Source organism: Mirounga leonina, unplaced genomic scaffold, assembly GCF_011800145.1.
Source record: "Mirounga leonina isolate KUSES-001 unplaced genomic scaffold, KU_Mleo_1.0 Mir_152, whole genome shotgun sequence".
NCBI lineage: Eukaryota > Metazoa > Chordata > Mammalia > Carnivora > Phocidae > Mirounga > Mirounga leonina.
This window is the reverse complement of record NW_023270380.1, coordinates 7,944,569-7,966,542: the sequence shown is the minus strand read 5'-3', so window position 1 is coordinate 7,966,542 and position 21,974 is coordinate 7,944,569. Positions and strand designations below refer to the sequence as shown.

The 21,974-nt window shown below is 37.9% G+C and overlaps 1 protein-coding gene across 1 annotated transcript in view; it reads right to left on the bottom strand.

Moving 5' to 3' along the window:
• Positions 1 to 21,974, bottom strand: part of RYR2 (ryanodine receptor 2) — a 725,313-nt gene that overhangs the window by 130,860 nt on the left and 572,479 nt on the right. The window contains exons 61-65 of the mRNA XM_035008528.1: positions 20,328 to 20,449; positions 14,126 to 14,175; positions 4,118 to 4,178; positions 2,656 to 2,894; positions 907 to 988 (exon numbers count right to left, since the gene is read on the bottom strand). Of these exons, the coding sequence (XP_034864419.1) occupies positions 907 to 988; positions 2,656 to 2,894; positions 4,118 to 4,178; positions 14,126 to 14,175; positions 20,328 to 20,449 (554 nt within the window). The remainder of the gene's footprint in view (positions 1 to 906; positions 989 to 2,655; positions 2,895 to 4,117; positions 4,179 to 14,125; positions 14,176 to 20,327; positions 20,450 to 21,974) is intronic.

Here is a 21,974-nt window from a genome sequence, read left to right as displayed (position 1 = left end):
AAAAAAAAAAAAAAAAAAAAAAATGCAGGTAAAAAACATGCAGCGTGAATCCAATTATCCTTTTACATTGATTTACTGTCCTATCTCTATCCACTTGCCACCCTATTTTAATTATTGATACTTTGTAAGTTTTAATATTTGGTAGGCCAATGAGTATCCTTCCATTACTTTTTTCATCTCAAAATTTTATTGGCTAGTCTCATGAGTTATTCTTTCAAATGAAATTCCAAATTATTTTGTCAAGTTCAATAAAAAGCAAATTTCTACTTCAAATTTTATTGTAATTAACTATAGATTAATTTGGGGAGAATTTACATCTTTTCAATATTATTCCATCAGAATATCCTTTCATTTATTTATCAGTCTTCTCTCTGAATGTCATTTTCTTTAGCCTTTTAAAAAAACTGCCCTCTTTTTCTCTTCTCTTTTTCACAGAAGTCTTATACTGTCATTTCCAATGACCCCTTATTTTAAATGCAGTAGGGAGTCTTATCTTGACCTGTCCATATCACCTGATAATCTCCTCCTCTTGAATGTAAGAACATGCAAAAATAAAGCTCATCCTAATAACTGCCAATATTTATGCTTATTTTCCTTTTCAGATATATAATGAGAAACTGTTCCAGCAAATTCCTTCATAAAACTCGTAAACACTCTCTTTAATCTTTACATTAAATATGATCGTTACCATTACTGCTTTACATTTTTTTCTACATAATTTAATTGACTCTTATTATATCAATTCAAATTTAACTTAAAGATTGTTCAATTACTCCCAAGGAATTCAATATGTTAATCTGGTTGTTTAGTTTATAACTAAGGAAAAACTGATAAAGCAAAGACTTGAAATAAATAGTTATAACATTTGAAACAGCTGTTAATACAGTTAAACTTTTAAAATCTTACCTTTCCACATAAATACTTTTGCTGGTTCCCAAAGCATATAAGCTAGTCAGAATTCTATAACACGACACCTGTACATCTTCCACTAAGGAAAAACAAAAAAACAAGAACAAAAACACTTTTTATTTATATGTTGTCCTAAGAAAGTTTAGGCTGAAACCAAAATTCCATACTGAGGGCATACTAATATTTTTACATTTAAAAAGAAGAAAAAGTAGAACAAGTAGGTAAAATGAAATATAAAAACTATTTCTCAAATATAATTCTTTTCTTTAAGGAGCTGAAATGTACTATAATCTATTTAGAACATTCTCAGGAGCATTTTTTTTTTTTATAGTTTTTCTCTAGATAGAAGAAAAAAGGATTTCTTCCAGAATACAATTAAGCACAAGACTATCTGGGAGGACAGATTTTTGTCTCCTGTTCTGAAGGTACATAAAGACTGGGTCTTTTATTTTAACACCTAAGTGAACAGTAATGACAATGCTGGAGGAGGCAGTGAGTTAATTTCTGACCTGACATTCAAGGCATAAGTAAGTCAATCCTATAGTGAAGCCAGAAAATAAAATAAAATAAAACCTTATAGATGATCTATGATCCAATAAGACACGTTTAAGAGGCAAAAAAAATCTAAGAACCCTGGATTTCTAATTCTAATTCTTCTACCATTTCCTGGAGAATCTACGATGATAGGAATGGAGAAATCATTCTCCAAAAAGATTACATCCAGACCTGTTTCCATGTCTACACTACACTGTAAGCAATGTTCCTACAATGGTTCAAGGAAATGTTTGGCGAGTAGCGGTTGTGTTACCCACTGAGTAATGCAGTGGTTTTCACCCAGAGTGCTGCTTCACCTGGGAGACCTATAAGGTTGAGGGTGAGAGGTATGTCTGCAGTCAAGACCCACTTGACTGTTTAACAGGGACATACATCTCCTTTCATGTTCATATCAGCAGGAAACTGGGACAGGTCTGATATTATTTGTATTTCCACACTGGGTTGAGCAACCTGTGGATTTTTTTTTTTTTTAATTTTATTTATTTGACAGAGAGAGACACAGCGAGAGAAGGAACACAGGAAGGGGGAATGGGAGAGGGAGAAGCAGGCTCTCCCCTGAGCCCCGATGCGGGCCTCGATCCCAGGACCCTGGGATCATGACCTGAGCCGAAGGCAGACGCTTAACGACTGAGCCACCCAGGTGCCCCAAGTGGATATTTTTAATAATTATGGAATTCCAGGCAAAACCAGCTGATTAAATCCCCCATGAAAATAGACTGAAACCTATAAACAAAAAATATGTGAGCCACCCTAGTAGACCCATGATTTAGACACAGACTTTGTCTCTGCAGTCTCATATTTGTTGGTTACACAGCTTGTACAAACAATCAGCACTGACTCAGATATAATTCAAAAACATTTAACATTGCATGTCCCATGCTCAAACTGCACAGGAAAAATTCCATGGAAAGAGAGAACACAGAAATAGTAAAATTTGGGGAACCCGCACTTCAACAAGATGGCAGTGAGTGCCCACAGCCACCACCTTCCTGGTCCCTTCTGTGAAGCCATGTGACTCAGGGATCTATCTCTTTAAGAATGGTTTCTGTAACTCAAATGTCAACCTAATGTTGTGGTGGTGGGGGGAAGCGCAGTTTAACAAGTAGGCAGTGTTTGAGCAACCAGATGGAGCTTTTATAATTTCTCATTGTACTATTAGATAATGAAACTCTAAGTAATAGATTCACATACATATTAGATCTTCTCCGAACTGATGCTGGCCAATATGCTCAAATAATGATGATAGCATCGGCAACAGAGCCACTGTGGTGTAATTGATAATCTGAGTGACACCTCTGGGTTGGTTTCGGGTGTGGGTGAACTGGCCCTGCTTGAGATTCTCCATGGTCTTCTCCAGATCCTCCGCGGCGTTGTCCAGGAAAGCTCGGAGTGCGCTTTTAACACTCTCTAGGCCAGTCTTCATTACGGTCCTAGGAAGGAAAGAAGGGAGAACATACACCTTGCGAAAGGAGCAAGTGGGAATACAAATAAAACGTGCTTCTACTCTCCATTTATCCATTACAGCCACTCAGTCAACTAAATCTTTTTAATTCACTCCCAATTTTTTCAGTGTACTTGAACTTATAAGCAGTATCACTCTGTAAATGCATCACCTTTCCTAAATGCCTTCAGAGTCAACTTACTTCGGACCCCGATCAAAAGGCGGTGCAAATGCTTTCTATTTTCTACCAGCATTTTCAAATTTTCAGAGTGTTTGTTTTATACTCTGACAAAACACAGCCTTTGAGCCAGTTGAGTTAATCCCAAATCCAACACAACCAGAATGTTTCTTGAGGCACTGTATGGGAAAGAAACATTTAATCCCAGCTCAACCCAGTCATCAAATGATATGGATGTTTTGTGCTTTAAGTGTAGCAATCAGCTAAATGAGCCTCCAAAGGCTGAACTTTGTACAGAAGTGACCCTCTAATGCCACCAAGTCTAGTTAGGAAATGAAGGTGTATATTAGCATCTTTTTTTTTTTTCATTTATTATATAAAGCACCTCTCATAGAATTTTAAACGTGAAAATAAATAGAAAGCATCATGGCATATTCTCTGTAGGAGACATTTAGGAACTCTTATTTAGATTTATCCTGGATAATAAATGAAATACATGTATGGCTTAAAGGCTGAATCAACTCTGTGAGATACACTGATTTTGTATTTAGGCAACCTATTGGATTTCCAGTCACGTTGCCAGGAGGGCAGTACACACACTTGGGACTTGGTCTACTTCCACACTTACTATGCAATCTTTAGCTTCACTTTACTCATCTATAAAATAAGAATAAAACCCTGTTCCTATAAAGCTAAATGGTATCACAAATGCAGAGCACAATGGCACCACACCCAGAAGCTACTAAGACTTCTCAAGTTGGAGCTTACCATTTCTACTTCACGTGATACATTCCCAATTCAACCCTCCATTACATTCCTAGCTGCTACAGAAATTACTTGAAATGTGAATTAACAATTTATACAAGATCATAAAAATAATAAAATGCCACTGTATCCATCATTTACAAAATATTTTTTCACCCACACTTAAGTTTTTATTACAATTCCAAAGAATGAAATCAAGAGACAAAGTGAGTCTTCATATTCTTGTGTAGCATTCCTACAGTCATGTAGACAAAAATGTATTCACTTACCTGGCATCCAAAGTCTGACCCAAAATATGAAGGCAGTTGACAATTGATGTGGCATCATTTCCTAAAGAGGAAAAAGAAGGCTGTGTAAATTGCCCTGAGGATTTCTCACTGTTCTTTTCTAGTAAGATTTTTGTACCAAAAATTAGTCAATGGTACAATTCTATAATAACGCGATTAAAACGATTTTCTGATAATCAAGTTTGAAATCATGCGGTTTTTCTGCTCAAAAGTGGTTATGCAAATGTAAGGAGAAAAGCAATAAAGCATGTCTCATCAAATAGCTGACATACTCGAGAAGCATTCAAAGCGTTGTGCCAGGCTGAGGTGTTTTAACTGAATTCTTCAAATATATTCGCCTCCCCATACTGGCTCATCTCCATTCTAAGTCATACTGTGTGTCAACTTTTAAAGTGAACTCATATGTTTATGAAAGGAGGTGGGCTAAAAGTCTAATAAATTTAACTCCCTTTTAATTACCCAAGTGTCTCTACTTTCTTATTCCATCCAACTGCATTAAGATGAACTAATGTGCCTGAATGTTTTTGGTCTTTGTTAAAAAGAACTACCAAACTGTCCTGTAAATAAGCATCAGTGGCTGAAGAAGTTAAATCCTCTTACGAGATGATTGAAATGGGGATGACTTCTCTTGAAAGTCAGATGAAATTCACCCATTTTGATTGGCATGTTTTATCAGAAAGTACAGAAATATGAATTATACAATTACTATGTCCATTCTACTCTGTGATAAAGATACATGTGAGCAAATAAACAAAATGATGAATCCAAAGTTACAAAGTAATTTGACCACTCACAATATAGTCTGTTAGTGTCATTTCCTCATTTTATACTTTCCTATTTATAATATATAAAGTCATTTCCTGGGCCCAGAGATTAATGACTCCTATTTGAATGTAAGTTTTTGTAACTTTTGAGTATGTTATACTCTTTGTGGAAAAAAAAAAAAGATTCTAAAATGAATTAAATACACATGAAAATTAACAACTACCTTGGAACCTAGATAAGCCAGTTTAGTGATACGATACAAATAAGAAAAAAAAATATAAGGTATTCATTACTAGACTCTGAGTTCTTAAATAAAATGTTCCATTTTTCTTGTGCTTTGATTGTCAGAATTTCTGGTAATAATGAAGACAAAATCAGCAGAAGGGCAGAATTTGTTACGTCCTTGTCTACTGATTAGCGGCAGTCTTAGAGCTTCCACTGTGGTCCGTAGAGGTATTACTCATTTAATGATTCATTCACTCAATCAATACTTGTCAAATACCAGGCATTCTCAAAGTCCCAGTAATAAGTAAAAGAGAGTTCTCATGGTACTTGCATTTTAATGGGGGACACAGGGAATAAAATTTTAAGAAAAAAATCAATATGAAACAAAATATCAGGCTACACCAAAATAAGTATTTTATATTTTGTATATAATTAAATAATTTAGAGTATATGTTATATAATTAATATATATATCAGGGGATAGGGATTAGAGCAACTGGACAGAGTAATAGGGTGAGTGGTCACCAAGCCCTTTCTAAGAAGGTGGCACCTGAGCAGAGATTTGAATGAAGGAATGAATCATGCACAGATCTGGGAGAAGGCACCCAGGCAGAGGGACCAGCATGTGCAAAGGGTCTGAGGCAGAAAATGGGGCTAGTGTTCCAGGCAAGGAAGTGGAGGTGGCCAATGCATGATCAAGATTCAGGGGAAAGAAGGACCCTATGAAGTAGAGAAGAGGGGAGCGGCCAGGTTCTAGACCCTTGCAACCAGCGCAAGAACTTTGATTTTTTTTTTTTTTTTCAAGTGCAATAGGGAGACATTCTTAAGGTTTTGAACAGGATGGGATCTGATTTATATTTTAAAAGGATTAATTCACCATGTGCAAAACTCTGGAAGGGCAAAAGTGAAGTCGGTTAGGAATCTACTAGAGTCATCTAGAATCAGAGGATTGAGGGCAGTGAATTTGGATTAGGATATCCGCAGTGAAGAATTTATTTTAAAGATATGCTTATGGCCTGAACGTGAGATGAGACAGGAAGGAGTTAAAGATAACCCCAAGACTGTTTGGGTGAGCACTTGGTATGAGCAACTGGGTGAATGGTGGTAAGATTTTCTGATGTGGAAAGAGCGCAAGAAAGGAGCCAAAGGAGAGAGAAGAGGAGGGGCAGTGTGGGGCGGGGGGAGGTAGCATGCTCTGCTTTGGACAGGTTGAGTACAATGGGCCTGTTGATCAGGCAGAATAGGCAGTCGGTACACAAATCTGGGATGCAGGGAACAGACGTGACCTGGAGCTATACATTTGGGCACCACAAGCATACAGGTACTTTCAAAAATTGTGGGCCTGAATGAAATAAGCCAGCATGTGCATAAATACAGAAGAAAAAGGGTCTCAGGGCCTCCAATGTTTGGAAATGGGAAAGATAAGGAGAATGCAGCACAGAAAAGGAGAAAGATAAAGGCCCAGGAGGAAGATGGGATACACAGCAACGTGCAACTATTATTTAGCGCCAAGTCAGAGAGGCTCACTCTCATCCTAAAACTCAACAGTTCTTTTCCCCTTTCCCTTACAGTCTGCTGGCTCCTTGTATAGATGACCTTGTTTGTACTTTGTCCTAAGCCTGACCATGCCCTTTTCCAAAGGAGCAGTTGGGGTATTTTAAACCTCCGTTCGTAAGAACTTGTGAGGTGGGACTTTTGTTCCCTGCTGTAGGCCAGCCCCTAGGACAGTGTCTGTCTGACCCCTAGGACAGTGTCTGGCCCCTAGGATAGCGTCTGGCCTACAGCAGGCATTCAGTTGAATCTTGTGGGTTGTGAAGAGGAGGAAACTGTACCACTGGCCAGAAAAGTTCTGTGAGTCAGATTAAAATGCATATGGTGAATGTGAAATTTCTGTGATTGTAAAGTCACAAGCCATAAGCCCCGTGAAGCGGGGTGCTCCGTAGGAGACGCAGGAGAACTCTGAACGGCAACATCTCCGCGTGAAAAGCGGTGGAGAAAGGATCCTAACAGATCGAGGAAAGTATTAATTGAATCTTCAATATTTTGTGGTGTAGACCAAGCAAAAGCATCTGTTCTATCAGCAATAGGTAAAAGCCTAACTAATGGTTAGTCTTGAAGAGATTAAAGCTTGTAGTAGGAGTTTTAAATAAAATAAGAATTGCCCACATCCTGCCCTTCTTCAGGCTCTCCAGATCACCATCACCAGAAATGTCAATCACGCTATCAGTAAAAACAGGAAAGACAAGTGAACGTGTAGTACGATGGTAAAATTTTAAAGTGATGATTGTATTTTCAAATATTTAACTACATGTAATTGCTTCACTACTCAGACTAGAATAAAAACCAAAAGTTTGATACTTTTCAACTCACGATCTTTTAAGGTCCAAATTACTTCCTTTGGCTTCAAACATACCTGCATCACCTCTAAACACCTAGGGAAACCCCTGTGGATTGCATATTTGTCTTTAAGATTGTGTGTTTACATCAGTGTGTAAGCATAAAAGGTACATAATTAAAATCGTAACTTATACCCGAGTCTAACAGCAACAGACAGCAAGCATCCAGTTTTTAAAATCATTGTACCAACTCTCATACAATACTATAACTCTCTAAATAAAAATAACGAAGTTAAAGATGTTAGAGTCAAAATATTCTTTTTGTATTTTATTCCCAAATTGTTTTGTGGTTTTTAATATATGGTTCTGTAATTCAGGAGCTTTTAGTGTTACCCACAATATGACATATGATGTCCTGCTTCTGTTTTGCCATCTGATGTATGGAGTATGATCAGAATGGACTTTCCCTCCACTGAGAAAGCAGTAACAACCATTTTAAGTTTCGTTCTTCTACCTCACTTTTCTTGCATGGCAATACCTCCCTGCATTCTCTCCTTTGAAGAAATGATTAATCTTGGCGGAATCCTCATTAATAATGTGGAATAAAATTATGCTAGAGATACAAACTTCTCTCAAACTAGGAGGGGATAGAGAGAAACTGAAAAGTCCCAATGACTTTATTCCTTCTGAAATCTGCAATCCTGAACAGAATAAAATTACTGAAACTTTAACTTGGTGAGAAGTTTCAGTTAAACTGAAAATATATTTTACGTAATTACATATTCTATTCTTTTACTCCAAAGTCAGGACATTCTCTCATAGAAATATGTACAGGGGAAAGAAACATCTGTATTGCTCTAATACTGTTTTCTGATATGATCCTCATTGTAGGTTTTTAACTCTGGTATTTCTGACCCAATGTATCTCTCTATAAGAAATAGGTTATTTTTTATGTAACATATAAAACAAGTTAAATCCAGGAAATTCTTGTCTTTGCCACGTATAGGGTCATCAAACCACAGAACTGTTATGTTAGGGAAAGACCTTAATGGTCCTCAAGTGATGACAACAATAACCAGCAAAAGTAGCAGGCTGTGCATAACTGAACCATTAGATACCCAGCATAACGACAGGTTCAGTTCTTAGATATGCACAGTCCTCAGAGACTCTGAGTACTTTAAGTAATTTTCCTTTCATTCTGTGTCCTAGGAAACAAAAGTAAGCACGATTTGAACCTTCTTAAGGATAATACGTACATGGACTAATTTTCTAATATCTCCTGATATGAGATAGCAGTCCTCATTTTAAACACCTCAATGGGTTTTGGGAGCGGGCAGATAACAGATGGATCAACATAAACTTAACTCACTAATTTTTTAATCAGGGAGAGATACCAACTGATAGAATCCACTATATTAATAACTTTACTCTTGAAACTCTTCTAAATGTAACATTAAGATTTAGGCAGCAGTTTAAATCAGGCATCCCCACCTGGAGGGAGAAAACCCAACATTTTAACAAGAACTACTGCTTCATTTAAATACATAACAATCCTTATCTTGTTCAATAGCCCTGTGGCTAATATTGGAGTGGAGTTAATGATGTGCCACATAGGGCTCTAGGGTCACTGAGGTCAAACCAGGAGAAATTTTGGAGTGCTATGCTCATCATGTTACTGAGTGCTTGCTGGAGTCCAGGCCTTCCTAGAAGTCCCTCGGCCAAATCTGGAAACTCTCCAGTAACTCTGGACAATTTGCTCTCTTGCTAATACGTTAAAAATTCACCAGAAAGTGGGAAAGTAGAAAAGGCCTCCAAATGACAACTGTTTGGTGCGAGCCTTCTCAAGTCGTTCCTGTAGCTGAAAGGATCACTGTTGGTTGGGTTTAATGATCATGTTTGAAGAGTCATTACTTACACGTTACTTACTGTTCAGTGTAAGTGCCCTAAGTGTTTTCTCGTACAGCTTAAAGAATAAAATAAATAAATAAATAAAAATGTGATTCTTATAAATTGTGGGATAACTGGGTAATACATTTTTCTTAATAATCTCATAAGGAAAAAAAAAGTAAATTTTCAGTTATTCATGAATGTAAGAAAGTTTAAAATCAAGAGCTCTTACTGCATCGTTCTTAGTGTCTACTCTTTTCTATCAGACTGTAGGCTTTCTGAAGGCACAACCTAGTTCGTTCACTCATTCAGTCATCAGATATTGATAAATATGTACTATGTGCCAGACCTCAGATACAACAATAAGCCCTCAGTGAGCAGAGAGGTTTGTGTGAGTGAGAGATGTGAATCTGGTGACATCATCACTGAGATGAAGGAAAGGTACTGGGAGCTGTGAGAATGTTGTAATAGGAGGGGGAGGGAGTAAAATCAAGGAGATTGGGGAAGGTTTTCCTGACAGAGTAAGTAATATTTAGGTTGAAGTCTGAAGGATGAGTGGCTTACTCCATTATGGGTGTAGAGGACCAGAGAGGTGACTGCTACGTCTGGAGACCCCATTCCAGTCAGGAATTATAGCATGTGCAAAGACCCTGCGCAGAAAGGAATACAACACTTTGAAGAAAGAGGGCCGCTTAGGTGGAACTGTCGAGAGCGAGAAAGTGCCAGGAAATGAGGATGGAGTGGTACACTGGGGACACTCTGTGAAATACTGTTGTGGCCAGATTCAGAATTTTTATTTTCAAGCAAAGGGAAGCCACTGAATACGCAGGAGTGTGACAGGAGAGACTGGGTTTGGGAAGACTGAACTGTTGTGGAGCATGGTTTGGAAGAGCAAGAGGGGATTCAGACAGAATGGTCACTTTGCTCGTGAAGGAGGACAGGTGACAGATGCCTGGATTGGCCTGGATGCAGTGCACAAGTGTAGAAATCTTCATTTTCCTATCCCGACAGCCTGAAAGCGTGCCTCCCACACAGCTGAACACAGTGTTTATTGAATGAATGCGTCAAATGAATGTCATTAAGGCATTAGATTTATTTTCACATATAAAAATAGAGCCCTTAAGAAGCCCTGATATGCATACACCTGTGGCACCATCTCTGTCCCTGTTGGAGGCTTAGTTACGGATTCTGCTTCCTCTAAAACTGACTGAAAGGCTTAAATGGGCTGTAATAGGAGGGCTTATGTATTTTCTAACTGCCTTGACATTAGTAATCAGAATTTCCACTTAGCAGAAGTGGGATAAAATGATGGGATTAAAAGCGATATTCCATTAATCAATAATGGGTCCTTGAAAATGGCCAATGGGATCCTCACTACTTCTCAGCTTGCCTGGGTCTTATCCACGCCCTAACCAATTTTCTAAAATACTAGAGTGCACCAACTTACAATCACTGACAAGCATTCCAGAATTCAAACAGAAAGCCTATATATATATTATGAAGACACTAATTTATTATTTTTTTCCATAAAGCACTTTAGTGGATACACCAGAACTACTGTTCTCTGGGGAAAAGGGCTTGTTTCCCTTTTTAAAAAACATACCTTTTTCAAATATAAAATGAAATGGTTTAAACACCTCAAAAAGAACATATGAAGCATAAAAACATGACTGATCTCTTTAATTCTTAGTGTGCCTCAATGTATAGAACATATCTTAAAGTAGGTAAAAGACATACACAAAGAGAAGTCAAAACTGGGGGAATCTTCAATATATCAGGTAAGTTTCAACTACAGATAAGGTCTGGAGGTACAATGACAACCTGGTAGCCAGCTTGGAATAAACAGTCCATTACTCATCAAACCCTGACCTCACCACAAGTATTTTGTCTGTTGGTTTACATTAATGTTCCCCCTTGTGTCTCCAATCTCACCTTCCTGATATGTTGAAGGCTAATGTGTATCTTTCTACATCTTTATCTTTGCTCATTGTTCATAAGACACAAAGCCCAAGTATTTCTTTGCTAACCTCCATTTCAAACTATCTTAATTTACCCTTAGCTTAAGTCATAAAAAGTTTTTTGAACTAAGTCAGTACAGGAAAAACATTTTGATCATCAGTTTATTCATTTATTCCATCAGAATATGGAAAATGGTATCATGTAAAAGAAGGGAGAAAGAAAAAAAATAAGAGATTAATAGGACTATAAAGGGCCACTGTATATATATATCATATGTATCCTTAGGTCTCTCTCTTTAGGGAAATCCACAATGGCAGAACAGACACATCAAAAATAAATACCTGGCATACCACTTCCACTGAACTCTGGAAACGGGAAGATTATAGAGCCTTCATTGTACAGGTACTTTAAATAGCCAAGTTCCCTAGTCTGGTTCATTTGTAGTTTGATTTATCTAAATAAAAACTGTGCAAATAAGACTAGGAATCCCTTAGATCTGAAAGCTGGACAGTTAAAGTTTCCACAGCACTTGAGCATTCATTACCCTACATTAGATCAGCTATGTGTAACTGATCTCTAAGATCAGGAGACATTCTAACCTACTTTAAAAATGAAAAAAACAAAAACAAAAACAAAAACAAAAACAAGAGTTCAAAGAAGTCAAGTCCCTTATCTAAATCATTCAGCTGGTCTAGTTGTAAATACAGCACTTAAATCTAGGTTTTCCGATTCGAAGCCCACTATTTTCCCGGGACATCCTATTAGTGTCTAAAGTCAGGTTATAACTGTCAAGTGTAGAGATGACATGGATAAGACTTAAAATTCCAATAACTTGACCAGTCTGTATTAGAAAATGTTTGATTAATGAAGGCCTCTTGAAGTTTGTATTACTTTACAGGCAAATGCCAAAGCAAATTTGAAACAATGAAAACAAGAGAGGCTAGAATAATATAAGGAAGACACACAAATACACTTTTGAGGCAAAGACACATAGTAGCTCTCCAGTAAATTCCTGTTAAAAATAAAAGTAATAGTATTTAAAGGCTAAGGGGTTTAAGATACAGTGCCTAAATGGGATATCAGCATCACATAGGGATGGAATGGATGTTAAAGTGGAGGTATGACAAGTTTTATTGTGCATTTATCTTCAATTACTGGACCCTTAAAAAAAACCAGGAGATTAAAGAATAGGCAAAATTAACCCATGGTAATGGAGGTCTGCATATAATTTCTTTGCAGAAGATAATAAATTGGGAAATGGCACAAGGGAGGCTTCTGGGATGCTGGAAATATTCTATGTCTTGATCCATATATATACGTAAAATTTCAACAAACTATATCATTAAGCTATCTTCAAGATTTGTGTATTTTGTTCTATATGTGGAATACCTCAAAAAAATTTTTAAAGAAAATTATAGTGAAATATAACATAGAAAACCAAGAATTTACAATATGCAAGAAGTTAGAAATAGCACACAAGAAAGTATTATTATGCTCATTAGTAAGAATGCAAACACTGCACTTGAGAAAAGGGGTCCCCGTCAGAATGATGTATAATAAGACAAACGGAGGACACTTGAATCCACTGTTATTACGAGAAAGTTGAAGAGTGTATAATTCTGTCTCCACAATGTTCACAGAAATTTTTCTATGTTGAAGAGAAGTCAAACAAAGGTCAGTAAACTAGAAATTATCTTGAAGATCATCTGCACATTGATTTGGGATAACTGAAACATTAATGCAAAAACTCAGGCAATTTAAATGAAATAGAACCTTCAATTACTAAATTTAAGAGCACCAAATATTGGATCTAATAAAATTAGAAACCAAACAGAGGTTTAAGGAATTATATCCAGAAACTATCATTTCTCAAAAAATAGACTGTTTTAAAGGACTTAAAAGTAATGTGTGTGTGTATGTGTGTGTGTGTGTGTGAGAGAGAGAAGATATATACACACACATACCTATTCCTCTGATCATTCATTGTGGCTTTTAAAGAAATGACATAATCCTTAGCTTTTCCTGTAAATGGAATTGAACTCGCAACATCTGTATCAGTACACTCAATATTTTATGACCGGTATTACCCCAACACTGTCTCATCACCTAGAGCGCACAGGGCTTAAGTTTGCTTTTGTGGTTTATAAAAGCAGAGACAGGAAATTAAAACACAAATTCGGCCAGTTTCTCTTGGGTCCTACAGCTCCACAGCAAGGAGAACCTGTGGAAAGTGTCCACAAGCAGGTGCTCGGATGGGCGGACTTTAGTTACGTGAATACCCAGACACAAACAAAAATGGACTCGAAAAGTCCCTTTTGCCAAGTAAAGTCCTTGCCTCACTGTCTCTACTATGAAGCTCCAGTGTCTGGAATGCAGTCAACATGCAGATCTGTAGTCAAGAGCATTACAAAAAAAAAAAAAAAATTAAAATAAGTGCAGTTAAAATGTTTTGATTTATGACAGCTCATTCTGCAATCTATTGGAAATAGACAAATTCGAGGGCCCGGTTCTGCTTCACCCCTCTGAAATAAAACACGGCAGAAGCTGCCACTTGCATTCATTTTTCTCTTTCATAATAAAACCTTTTGATTTTCCCAAATGTGCTTTGGACCAGCATGAAAAAGTTACAGTCTTCAATTTCACCACAGATAATGCTACTTACAAACAACCTCGAGGACCTTATCTTGGCCTATGACGACCATGCATGCAGCCATGCAAACATGCATTCATGCAACATAGCAGCACACAACACAGTGCAAAACTGGCAAAGAAAACCAAGTGATGGCCATGCTCGTATTCGTTTCAAGGGTCTCCTTACCAAATAGTGAAATCCTATGCCTGACAAGAACTCCAAGTTTGCAGAATAGGCTGAAGACAAAAGAAAAACAAAAGAGAAAGGGGGGAAAAGGGGGAGGGAAGGTAGAAAAGACAGGGAGAAATTAAAATAAAATTAAAAAAAAAGAAGAAAAAAAGAAAAATAAACAGCTGATATATGAGCAGGAAAAAGCAACATGATGTCACGCAGAAAGAATCAATTCTCTGAGCAGAATGTGGAGTAAAGGTATTAAAGAAAGAATCTCTGAGTGCATATCTTTAACAAACATGGTTAAAAAAGCACATATTATAAGTAAAGAAACCAAAAAAAAACTTGAAAGCAAAGCTAATTAATATAAAAGCCATCTATATGAACTCCACAAGAATATAACTACTCAAATACCACAAGGAACACACTTAAATTTTATCTGCCCAAATGTAACCACTGGAATTCTAAAATATTTGTATTGTTGTCATGGACATTATTTAAAACCAGAAGTATGGCACATTGGGCATAAAAGGTTACTTGAAGTTTCAGTATGTTTATCATTTGAACTTTCCTTTTTTCCAACCGTGATCACACCCCTTACAAAGCATCCAGTGAATCTGAACACAGTGAAGGAGAGACAAAATTTGAACAACTGATAAACATTACAGATGGGCTAACTTCAAGGGATCTCAATGCTAAGGCTTGAGTTGAGCTGGTTTCTTATCTCCTCTAGGTCTCTGTGTCCTCCCTGGGGATCAGTAGTGGGAGACTGCAAGGAAGGGTGGCCTGCATTCAGCATTCAGCATGATAGCGCTGATATGCACTAACTCATACATCAGACCCCAGAACCCTGGGCAAGACTTGCTACTGACCTGGCTGGCCACCAGGCCACAGTCTAGTAAGCTCCTTAAAAGTATTTTGGGGAATACCCTTCACTCACTTCTCTGCTACACTCCCTTCTACCCACCCCTCAGGATTCAGCATGGGACAAGTCCACTCCAACAAGCCTTTGCTAATACCCAGGGCTCCTTCTCCCCTGCCAGTCCAAGCTGGAAGGGGAACTCTTTTGCAAATCTCTACCACGATACCTCTCCTTCCGTATTCCAACTGATAGTCCTGTCACATCTACCCACACTCTCCTGAGCTCTGGGGAGAGCACAGGATCTGCATAACCCGAGCTTACCAAACCTCTAGCCTTGATGATCCATTCATACAGTGCTACCCACACCCAGCTTGACTGTTCCAATGACGGAAACAGCTATATTCTGACTGTCCCATTCTGCCTTGCAAAGCTCTCCCATGAACAGCAGTGTGCAGAGGTACACTCGTCAGGATATACACTATGCCATGGGAAAAAAAAAAAAAAATGGAGTCACGCGCTCATGGCAGGATGGGAGAAAGGAGACAGGGAATCACACTGGTGATACTGACCTTCTTTACACGAAGTTTTGGCTACCATTTTTCATTTCAGTAACTATGCCAATAAGGTAAGAATGAAAATTAATTATATAGAGCATTGTATAGCTTTTCCAAGAGAACATTCATTGACAAACGTCTAAGTGAATTTGAGGTCTTGAGAAATCCCCTAGCAGTTCTAAAAGTTTTGAAAACAATGATCTGTTCAAGTAGATATTAGGATTTAAAATGAGACATCAGCCTCCTGAGCTGCATTATTATTCATCTTTGTGCTATACTGTAAGGAAAAAAAAGACAATAAACCTAAAGCAACTTTTTCCAGGTGCCCTCATCCACTGAGCCTTATGCATGCTAACTCAACAAAGGTCTGTCCCCATCTGAAGAGAGTGATGACTTCTTAGAATTGTACACATTTTGGATCTCTACATGTCTACCAACCTATTTTAAGTGATCTCTTTTACTGTTTACTGAGACTCTCTAGGATCAGCATGAAACATTTGGAGATAATGTTGAATTTAGGACACTAGGATCATGTTTTAACCCAATTCATCCAGACCTAGGACATTTTGCTGTGATGGAAAACAGAACTGCTCTGTATCCCATTCTGTTGGATATTGAATGTCTGAGAGTTTGTCTGAGAAAAATGACTTCTTATTGTAGCAACTGCTTCTTAACTTTAGTTGTTCCTAATCAGTGGCCAATGTGCTACCAGAGAGAAATAAAGATATGTAGAAAACCAAGTCCACCCAAAGGACAAATTATATTTTTTTCCTCTCCTGTGCCATCCAGTTTCAGAGTGTAGTTTCTATACTGACTCTAAGGTTTCATTACTGTAAGCTTTAGCCTATAGTTTTCTCCAAAAATATTTTCCATAACGTTGTTATCCCCTTTCTGTATATCCCATCATTACTAACATTCTTAAGAATTTATAATGCATCTACACTTCCTTAGCTTCGATGTCTTGCTTTGTCATTTTGCTTTTCACTTCACTGCTCTACTGAAAAGCAATACCTGCCAGTCAGCAAATCTAATAACACCTTTTCAACCTCCATCCTGAAGAGCTCTCTGCGGTATGTGGCATCATCGACTATTTCAATCTGGGAAAGTCGGAATTCTGTTTTACAGCAATGTATTTCCCCTTTTTCTCTAATTAATCATTCTCAGTGTTCTTCAAGAACCCATTTCTGAAAACCCTTCAGATGGAATAATTCGCCAAGTTTTGGTATTCAGAACTTTTTGCTTCTCTCTCCACTCCCCCTTCATCTGATTTCAGAACTTGGAGCATCACAGGGGTACAATCTCTGAATATGTCATTTCTTGCTTTGGTCTCTCCACCAATACCAAACACTCATTTCCAACCTTTGGCTGGACATCTCCAGCCGAATGACCTGCTACTACTTACTTATATACTTCAGTGATTCCCTAACCAAATTTAACATCTTCTTCTCAAAACCAGTTCTTCTGTCATTACTTTTTGCTGTCACCACCAATATTATTCCAACCACTCAGCATCGAAACTCCAGCACCATGTTGACCTCCTTCTTCCTACCTTCCATAGGACTCATTGCCCTGTCCTGTGATTTTCTCTCACCCATGCTTCCCATATCCAGCCCCACTCCGCATGTGTATCTTCTCTATATTCCCAGACCTTTATGTACATTTTCATTACTCATCACAACTTATTAAGTGGTTAGCTCTACATGTAAGCAGGTACTAGCTGCACTTTGAAGTGCACTGGAGTTAGGAACCGCATTGTTTTATGTGCTTGTTCATCCTCAAACCCAGGACAGCACCTTGCACATGGCAGGCATTCAGAAATACGCACTGAATGAATTAGTGGGTAGAACCACCTATTTGAGGAAGCAGTTCTATCTCGACAGCCTGGACTGCTGTCATGGCCTCCTAGCAAGCTGACTCGTCTCCATCCTGCTTTTGCTGCCAGACTGCCCTATATCTCAGTGGCTTCCTAGGGCTAATGAATTAAGTAAAAAAGACTAAGTGTAAACATTAAAAAGAAAAAAGGAAGAAGATGCCTTATTCTGGCAGTTAATGTCAATTACAGTATTCCATAAGGAATCTACATAATCCACATTGCCCCTAAATTACTATGTTCTACACTCTCTATGCTATTATCTACATGTAGAAAATAGTCCCCCTTCTGAATCTATGACCTACATGTTCTTTAAGATCAATTGTGAATTATCATGGCTTTCCCTTATCTCTAGCCTGCCCATACCCATCCAGTGTGGCCTCACTTTACTTGGAATCCCACAGCACTGCATGGCTTTCTGCTAGAATTATATTTCTATTCACATACCCAGCTATTGCCGGGTACACTCCCAGAGTACAGAGGCCATACCTCACCCTTTTCCACACACATGATCATGTAGTAAATGCTCAATACGTGATGTCTAGTGCCAGAAGTATCTAAATATCCAATGGAAACAACCTGTTCTTAAATGTGCAAGTTAACTGAGACCCACAGAACTATTGCTACACACTACTGTTAAATACAAATTAAAATGATCACTTCAGTGTTCAACCTGTGTATGAAGGCATGACTGCTTATCCATAGTAGCAGGGCCAGTACTTTTTGTTGTGTTTTATCCTTTTTTTTTTTTTTTTTACCTATTTTATTCACTGAAGTAATATTTAACTGAAGTGGTAAGAAATCACACATTTATAAATCTCAGTGATACCATTTTAACATACCAAACAAAAATTTTAGTCGGTTTTTGTTAGTTTGATGGTGATTTGGGTTGTTTTAAAACACATCTCTATGATTATAAAAGTTTTTTCACTTTAAAAACTTTAAAAATATACAAAAGTAATAAGAAAAAATATCTACTATACTACCCCCAATGAAAACAATTATTAAAATCAAGTTTCTTCCCTACCAGTATTTTTCTACATATACAAATATAGGTTTCTAAAAAATCTGGATGCATACTATTTAAATATATATTTTACTTTTTAAATAATCATTTTCCCAGTTTATTACATAATTGCATGCATAATTTTAGTGACTGGACAGCATTTTGCATGTGCCATAATTTATTATTACCTTAATTCATTTTTTCATTCCAAAATTTTTCTGAGGTTAAATCCTATCTACGTTTGGTGCACAGGTGCTGTGATGAAATTAAGCTACTCCTATTAGTGTGTGTCTCAGTCCTGTACGTTGTTATTTTAGATGGATTTCTCTTTTGGAAATGGTAAAGGGAAAAGTAAAATTTGCCAACCCTCTTTCCAGGAGGTGAAGAAAAATTGAAGATGACATTATGGAAAACATTCTGGTACAATGTTAATAAAAAGGGGGTACCTCAGGCCCCCAAACCACATTAACTGAGGCTGGCACAGAATAGCAATGCTCTTCTGATTCATTCTATAAGGGAGAGTTGGCAAAGGAAAATTAGTTACTTCTGAGGTCAGGGAACAGTTCTAAGAATGAAACGTAATGAAGATAAAACATGATATAGGCGAGGGGAAAGAACAGAGTTTGCATACTTGTATTTTTTCCTACATTCTCTGACTGCATTGTCTCTTAGTTTACGTAATTGAGTGACAGCTACATCAACAACAACTCTGGGAACAAAGCTGCTGTTATAAAAGGCAGGGGTGGGGGGGAGTGTGAGGAGACTTTGCAGTTAGGGCTGCAGGATGTTTAAATGTAACTTGATGCCCTGGCATTTTCTAGCTGCTGAGATACTCCCAGTCCCCTGGGGATGGTGAGCCTGTGAAATGCAGAGGGATGGGCCTCTCTCTCCTGGGGAAAGAGGAAAGAAGACCACGCCAAAGGGAGAAGGGGAAGGGGATTCACATCTTGGAAAGTAGCCCCTCACTCCTCTTTTTCGGGTAACAAAGTTGGTGGAAACCAAGTATGCCACTGGATGGATTCTCTGTTTCCTTAACTATAATCGGTTTTACCAACTTCACAGGAAGATCATTATTTAAAGAAGTCTGGGACCATTTTTAACCCTGTGGCAATCTTACATCACATGACATCACAGATCATTAAAGTCAAGTCCAAGGACATCTTGTATTCTGCTTTGTGTAGGTTACTCAATTTATATAAATTTTTTTTCCCAAACACAACCTAAAAGCTTAGTGTCAATTCCAGTGCAATTTGGTAATACAGAAATAGATTTGCTGAGTAATCGAATCTCACGAGTACTAAATTTTGGCAGAATTCTGAAAAATCAGACTTGAAATAGCCAGCAGAATCACAAATCAATCTACGAGGAATACTTAGGTTCAAACAGAAATGAGAAAGCGTGGCTGAGATGCCAGCTTGAGTAGTGTGAGGGGAAATCTTCAGAAAGTACATATTTTTAGGTCATTTTCTTCCACGATTGGTCATTATTTTCAAACAAACATCGGAAAAGATAATTTCTGTAAATGGGATTTTACACTCCAGAAAAATGCCTGTATTTTTCAAATTTTGGCAAAAATAATAGATCTGGATAAATTTTAAAGGAAGTAATGTGAAAAGCACCATTTATCACAAATACTAATCCAGTGATGCCTCTACTTGTGGATTCTGTACTGGTTGCCTTATTCCTTCTATTCAGCATTTTATTTAGCAGCAAAATAGAAGAAAACTCAACATTTAGAACACATGTATTAACTTGCAGAGAGCATCCTCCTCACAGTGTTTGATTCCAAAGGGCCAGGGGTCGGGAAGCTGGGGGGGAGGGAGAGGGCCACTCCGCATGCTCCCAGTTCAAGGTCCCCAGCAGCTCTTTCTCCAATGCAAATACACTTCACTCCACAACAGTCTTTATTTTATGTAGCTGTTTACCTAGTCACCATTTCCTTCTCCTTGTTTGATGCATGTCCTCCAGAACAGAGAGGTCTGCTTGCTGCAGATAAGAAGTATAAACGATGGTTTTTGAAATACTGATCAATTAAAGGGAGAACAACCTGAAAGAAAGGAAAAGAGAACAGATCTACACAGTGGGCTGAGGCCCTGGAGCAGCCAGAGTTCTATCCACACCCAGCAGGGCCCCCAATATCTGTAGCCATGCTAGTCGGCAGGATTTTAGAGCACACCTCTCTTAAATCTCACCCTATCTCCGGTCCCCGTGTGTGCGTGCATATGCACGTGTGCATACGTGAGACAGAACGTGATTATGGGGAACACACCAAATTTTCAACAGTTTGGAATTACTTTCAATATCTTTTCAAAATGAAATATTCTTAGTATTTTCATCTAATGTAGTTCAGTGCCCGATCGGTTCAAAAATAATCAACAACTACCATTTATGGAGTCTCTACTAAGTGTGAGGATTGCAGCTGACATACTGTCATTTCATTTTCCCTAGCAACTTCTCTGTATGGCAAGTGTCATCACCCCTGTTTTATAGGTATTCAACTGAGGTGCAGAAAGTAACTTACTCAAAGTCACGTTGCCCACTTACCTACCTCCACGGTGTTCTTACATGGCCTCTCTCCAGGCCCACTCGCCATTCCTGGATTCTAATGCTGCTGGTCTTTGGCAAATTCCCCCTCTTCACCCTGTATGCTCACACCACAAGGCTTTGCATATGCCATTCCCTATGCCTGAAATGCTCTTCCCACATCCCATAATCCATTCACTCCAACTCCTGCAGACCTCAGCCCAGTGACACTCCCTCAGATAATCCTTCACTGACCTCCTCAACTAGATAAAACCTCCATATTCTCTGTTCTTATAGCATCATTTGCAAAAAACAAAAACAAAACAAAAAACTTTGATTTTGAATTAGTCTCTCTCCATAAGAGTCTATAAGGTATATACAATAGACATTTCTGGGTTGTTCCCATTATTGCCCTCTCCTAGCCTCTATGACCACTCTTTGCTCTGTTTTGTTTACTACTGGATCACCAGCACGTAGGACTTTGTGGGACCTAGTAGATCAATATTGGTTAAAAAATAAATGAAAAAAGTAATAATAACTGGCATTACCGGTATTTAGATTCAAGTCTAACTACATATTTTTCCTACAACGTGGTGTAGCATATTTATATAATAGCAAAATATACATGTTTTGTAATCTTCCTAGAACGTTGTGACATTGCTTGAACTTAGTGACTGGCACATAATAGCTACTCAATAAATATGTGAATGAATGAATCATAGAAGAAATTAAACCACATGAAGCATCTGCAAACAAAATCACTAGGGGTGCTGAGTACATAGTCAGGGCGAAACAAGAATGTATTTTAAATGTATGATTAGAGGCCATGAATACAGCATTTGTAATAATTGGTTATTAGGGGGATTACAATCCAGTAGAATAGATTAACCAGCAATATGTAGCTCAAGACAAACTTGAGATGGTTGATACATATTTTGAGCACTATATTGAGTGATAAGAAAAGACAAGAGAAATCTCCCTTACAGAAAGGGCACAGTGCTGAAAACATATAACAGAAGCCAAATATTAATCAATTGAAATAACGTGCC